The sequence below is a fragment of the Malus domestica genome, chromosome 08 (assembly GCF_042453785.1).
Source record: "Malus domestica chromosome 08, GDT2T_hap1".
In the NCBI taxonomy this organism is placed as follows: Eukaryota; Viridiplantae; Streptophyta; class Magnoliopsida; order Rosales; family Rosaceae; genus Malus; species Malus domestica.
In genome coordinates, this window is record NC_091668.1 from 12,951,278 (window position 1) to 12,957,364 (window position 6,087).

General features: G+C 34.9%; 1 protein-coding gene across 4 annotated transcripts; it reads right to left on the minus strand.

The window, feature by feature from the left end:
• Positions 1 to 293: 293 nt before the first annotated feature.
• LOC103409336 (uncharacterized) lies at positions 294 to 5,562 on the minus strand. Of its 4 annotated transcripts, XM_070826904.1 has the most exons (9): positions 5,315 to 5,559; positions 5,109 to 5,199; positions 3,895 to 3,977; positions 2,237 to 3,809; positions 1,519 to 2,150; positions 1,325 to 1,422; positions 1,147 to 1,237; positions 965 to 1,070; positions 294 to 859 (listed from the first exon to the last, which is right to left on the minus strand). In XM_070826904.1, the coding sequence occupies exons 3-9, from the start codon at positions 3,921 to 3,923 to the stop codon at positions 431 to 433; spliced, it is 2,958 nt and encodes a 985-aa protein (XP_070683005.1). In that variant the 5' UTR covers positions 3,924 to 3,977; positions 5,109 to 5,199; positions 5,315 to 5,559; the 3' UTR covers positions 294 to 430. The 4 variants fall into 4 exon arrangements, with proteins under 4 accessions (XP_070683005.1, XP_070683004.1, XP_070683003.1 ...); XM_070826903.1 differs by having other exon boundaries at positions 1,147 to 1,422; positions 5,109 to 5,192; XM_070826902.1 differs by having other exon boundaries at positions 1,147 to 1,422.
• Between the last annotated feature and the right edge of the window lie 525 nt (positions 5,563 to 6,087).

Consider the following 6,087-nt stretch of genomic DNA (forward strand, 5'->3'; position numbering starts at 1 on the left):
CAGCTACACTCATTGACCATATATGAATACAATGAATGAATTCGATCTTCAATTTAAAATATTTACACTAGAGGAAGAAATCGGGATGCAATATTGGCTGCTTGCCTGTACATTTGCTTGTCGTCAAGAAGACAAGTGTAAAGAGTAGAGAAATTTGAAGAAAAAAAAAACAACCATACACATAAATATCAGTTTTCCTAAGAAAAGATCCAGAAAAAGGTAGAGAAATTTGTGAAAAATGTTTTCATTCAATAATAGTCTAGTTTTACACAGGAATGGCCTCACAATCTGCCCGAACATAACCTTCATCTTCATCACCTACACAATCATCAAGTTTATAAACATCTAATGGGGCATATGACATGTAAGCATCCTCGTCAAACTTTCCCAAGTCATGGAACCCTTTTGGAGGTGCTTTTAGAACAACATACTAATAAGACGTTTCACTCTCTCTTGAATAAAATACTTGTTTGGCCTGTGAAGCGAGAATAAATGGATCATTTTGAAATTGATTTAGACGATGCAGGTTGACCAAAGTAAATCCATCATCAACCTTAATGCCATTACTAGTATTCGCCCAATCACATTTAAATATGGGGACCCGAAACGTGTAATAGTCCATCACTAGAATCTCTTGAATCACCCCATAGTATAAAACCTTTTTAATCTCTTCGGTGCCATTGACCGATGTTTCAGCTTCAAGATAAACACCACTGTCTTGTGTAGTCTTCTCACTTGCTCTTGTACAAAAACGCCTTCCATTTACAACATATCTTGAATATGACATTACTTGTGTTATCGGTCCAAATGCAAGCCCCTTTAACATGTCCGATACACTTGTGTCTCCTAGTGCAATAACCTGTTCAGTAATTAATGGAATGCTAAAAACATAATATTGTTGGAACTACAAATTACCTACCTAAAAGTAAAAAAAAAAAAGAAAGTAGAAGAATATAAATCCAACCTTATTGCGGAGCCAAGATGAAAATTGTGTTGCATGCATCCTATGTAGCTTGTTCAATTTGCCTACAAGGCTCGGATCTGAATACTTAAGCTCCTCAACATGCATTCTGGAACAAAATAATATGTTATGAAGTTTTAATAAAATACAATGCACATAAGCTTCTAAAAGGGTGCATAACTCACTCTCGATATGGCTCAGCTTCTGAGCTATTAAACAATATGTAACGATGAGCAATTTGGTACATTTCTGAAGACATGGTCATTGTCACACCAGCTGAAATAGGATTCCCAATAACAATTGATTCATCCTCATATCGGTTATGTCGTAAACTGATATTTTCAGCTTGTTTTATGTACTTACTACAAAATTTCACACACTCGTCAGCTAAGACACACTCTACCATAGACCCCTCTGGTCGTGCTCGATTTCTAACATAATCCTTTAACACCTTCATAAATCTGAAAGAAATTTAATCATGTCATAAACTAGTAAGTCATCTAAAATAGAAAAACAAAAAAAATAGGCTAATGCTAGAAATATAAATACGAAAGTACCTTTCAAAAGGATACATCCAACGATAATGAACAGGTCCACATAGCCTAGCTTCCCTCGCTAAATGGATTGTAAGGTGAATCATAATATCAAAGAAAGAAGGTGGAAAATACTTTTCAAGCATGCATATTGTTTCTGCAATCTCATTCTCCAATACTTCCAGCTTACTTTTGTCAATAACTCCTTGACAGAGTTCGTGGAAAAATACACACAACCGAAAGATTGCATGTCTTGGACCTTTAGGCAAAAGACCTCTTATTGCTACTGGCAACAATTGTTGCATTAGGACATGACAATCATGGGACTTGAGTCCAATTAGATTGCATTCACTTAGATCCACACAATTACTAATATTTGAGCTATAACCATCCGGTACCTTCATATCGAACAACCTCTTACAGAAAATATGTTTCTCTACTTTAGAGAAGTTGTAAAGTGCTGGAGGTAGTTTCGTCTTTTTTCCTTTCTCTTCAGTTATGCATAAATCATGCCGAATACCCAATTCCTTTAAATCTTTACGACAATTAAGTCCATCCTTTGATTTACCTTTAATATGTAGCAATGTGCCAACAATACTTTCACAAACATTTTTCTCTATGTGCATGATGTCAAAATTATGCCTCAAACATAATTTCTGCAAAACAAGCAAAAATAAGCAAATAAGTTGTGAAAAAAATCATACTTTTTTTTATAGTTAAATGTTAAGTGTAATTGTCAAACCTTCCAATACGGCAAATCAAAGAAAATTGATTTCTTTTTCCATATGTTAATAGGATCACTTCCTGTTGTTTGTACACCTTTCTTTACACTCATCTTCCTTTTTGTGCCTTTTTGTGTAGTTGACTTTTTTCCCCAATCCCTTCCAGCTGCTTCGGAAGCATATAAAACTTCTTCACCTGTCAATACCCTTGGTTTTTGCCCAATATCATCATTCCCATCAAACCATTTACCCTTCTTGCGAAACTCATGAGAAGGTGGAAGAAATCTTCTATTGCCGGTATATACATGCTTCTTACTAAACGGCAACATCAAAGATCGCGTGTTAGCACCACATGCCACACAAGCAAACCTGCCCTTTGTAAAACATCCAGCCAAGTTACCATAAGCGGGATAATCACTGATTGTCCACATCAAAATAGCCCTCAAATTGAAAGTAGAATTTGTAGTTGCATCAAATACACCCACTCCTTCATTCCATAACACACATAAATCTTCTATGAGTGGTTGCAAGTAAACATCAATATCATTTCCGGGTTGTTTCTTCCCAGGAATTATTAACGTCAACATCAAATTCTCTTTCGACATGGCTAACCATGGAGGAAGATTGTATGTAACTAATATAACTGGCCAACAACTATATCTAGACCTTAGCTGGCGGAATGGGTTAAATCCATCGGTAGCTAAACCAAGTCTCAAGTTTCGTGGATCTGAGGCAAAATCAGGATATCTAGTGTCAATAGACTCCCATGCTGGCGAATCAAATGGATGTCGCATCTTACCATCCTGACTTTTGTTGGTATGATGCCATGTTAAGTCTTTGGCCATGTCATCATCCTTAAACATTCGCTTAAATCTTGGTATAATAGGAAAGTAGCGCAACACCTTTGCAGAAACTCCTTTGTAAATGTGATTATTACGTTTACCAACCTGCCAACGTGAAGAACCACACTTTGGACATGTCTCAAGTTGTTCAAAGTCTTTCCAAAATAAGCAGCAATCATTTACACATGCATCTATTTTCTCGAACCCTAAATCAAACACCTTAAGTAACTTCTTTGTCGAATTCATTGAATTTGGAAGTGTATTACCTTCCGGAAACATGTCCTTTAAGGCTTGGAGGAGCTCGTCAAAAAGCTTATCTGTTGCACCATTTGAAGCTTTAATCTTGTATAAAACTACAGTTGCTGACAACTTTGTGTATTTCGTACAACCTTCATATAAAGGAGCTTCAGCTTCTTCAACCTTTTGTTTGAAATTCTCATCTCCAATTAGCAAGTTTGCTTTTCCAGTTCCATCATCTTCAGCCAAGACATCCCTATACATCTGATATGTTTCTGTCACGTTGTCATAGTCATGTTGTTGAAGAATAGGTTCTTGTTCACCATGGAACACCCAAGTAGTATATGAAGGATCTATTCCATTTATAACCAAGTGTTCATACACAATCGCAGGTAGTTGAAAACATTGGTTTTGACATATTATACATGGGCAAATGATCTTATCTCGATTTCCTCCATATTCTTTAGCTACTTGTACAAACTTTTGTGCACCCTCTCTGTATTCTGTTGATGGTCTGTATTATAAATAAATCTTAATCACTTTAAACAGACCCTAGTTATCAATGTCAAAAATGAAATTCATTGAGGCAGATAATATACCTCGAAAATGTTAGCCAATCTTTGTCCATTGCAATTAGATAGTTGACAATGATCGTTTCCAACAATGCTTCTCAAAAGTAATCCTAAAATAACCACAACTCACGACTTAATGGCAAAATATACTAAAATATGATATATATATAGACACATACACACATATATTATATATATTTATTCAAGTATAACTTGTATCAACACTTAAATTACAAATATCAAATTAATACATACATGAAACCATTTGCTAGTACATACGATTCATACAAACAAGACACATATAAACCATCTTCTTAGCAATCAATCTTATATAAAAAAATAAGTCAACAAGCATTTTCTGTGAATTAGCAAAAAGATCATTTGCTGTGAATTAGCAGGAAAATATTATATAAAAAAAGTGAACAAGCATTTTCTTTACAACATTTACACTAGTATAGTTGAATTTGCAGTTTCAATTGATCGAAGTATTACTATTGCATATCTTTTTTCCTTATATATAACTGGTTCGTGCTGTATACATACATACATACATATATATATATATGCGCGTGTATATATGTATATTAAGGGCACCCCTTCTTACTTTGATTACTACTGCACTATACACACCTAATTTCCAATATTACACCAAAACTTAAGGAAGAAGAGGTTGATCAACTTTGATGATACAGTTTGGCCTTTAAAGATTGTACATTGTTTTTGGTCTGAACAGATTAATTGTATACATTTATTCTCTATTTATTCATTACTACATTGATAATATATATAGAAGTTCATTCTTCTCTTTACTAGTTTGAATGTTGTTGTTATATATATGTATATACGGCAGTAGCTGCAACATCTAAACTTTTTATTGAATTGAAAGAACAAAACAGTAAAAACATGCAGTTAGGGAACCTAATTTCAAGCAAGTGCTGCTCCATGACACAATCCTCGTAACATGGGGTTGATTTTGGGGCGTGAAATACAATTTTTTTATTGAATTGGAAGAACAAAACAGTAAAAACATACTTCTCAACTCAAAATTATATATTTACGATGATGATGTGAAAAGTGTGTGCCTTTGGATGGATGTGTGAGAGAACGAAACGCTGGAAGATAAATTTGCAAGCTGTAAGCCACAAGAATGCATACACATCTCCAAGTTCGATGATCAATGATAATTTAAATGCTTATTCATAACAAGAAAACGAAATCAAAAGATATAGGATAAAAGAAACCTGAGTGATGTAGAGAGGTTGCCACGGATTGAGAGAGAGACGACCGGAGAGACGACCAAAGAAAATAAAAATACAGAATACAAACTGTGCACTGTAAATTGGAGTCAGCAGCACATTGGAAAAGATATAGAATATAAACATTATAATTCCCCCGATGTGGATTCAAGCACGAGAGTAAAAAAACAAAAATACAACGAATATATTACCTGTCAGTATTTGATGTTCGGAAAAGCACACGACGTACTCCTCTAGGAATATTTAAAGCCTTCATAACCTCAGCTGATAAATGTCATCGTTTCAGAAAAATCAGAATATTGATCCGAGACCAGCCGGCGGAGATGGAAGAGATGGAGAAACAAAAGGATTGACGTTTTCTTTTTAGGGTTTTCGTCCAGTTTCACGCGACGGGAAATAATTGGGATTTTAGATTTTAATATCCTCCAAAATATTTAAAAAAAAAAAAAAAAAAAAAAAATCCACCACGGGCCGATGCCGTGGTGAATTTTCAAAAGGCTGTGTGGTTGTTTGAAGTAACCACAACGAGTATATCGCGTGGTGGTTTTGATATTTCATCACGGGATTAAAAACCGTTGTAGATTATTTACTTTTAACAACGGGTCAGAATTTGACCGTGGTCAATTAATGTTATCTACCACGAGCTACATTTAACCGTGGTAATTGAATAGTTTCTACCACGAGCTGTTGATGCCCGTGATGGAATTGATGTGGTAAATATGCTGTTATGTACTAGTGATAGCACGGAATCTTCGTTCCGTCGCGTCTGCATACCAAATGGTACCTACGGGCACAAGGAAAATATACATCACTACGATTCCTCAATTCTCTCTCTTCTTTGCCATAACCCCTCAGAATAGGCCACAACAATTTCTAAGTAGTTGTACCTTTTTTTTCTCGAGGTGAAGGTATAAGTTAAATAAATTTACTTTGGATTTACAAAAGATAAAAAATAATGCTAAAT

Excerpts from the sequence above, each read along its gene's own strand:
- LOC103409336 (XM_070826903.1), bottom strand. The coding sequence starts at position 3,923 with ATGGACAAAGATTGGCTAACATTTTCGAG. Across the intron at positions 1,423-1,518 it reads TGGATGTATCCTTTTGAAAG|ATTTATGAAGGTGTTAAAGG; the intron begins GTACTTTCGTAT and ends AATTTCTTTCAG. Across the intron at positions 1,071-1,146 it reads GAAGCTGAGCCATATCGAGA|AATGCATGTTGAGGAGCTTA; the intron begins GTGAGTTATGCA and ends ATTTTGTTCCAG.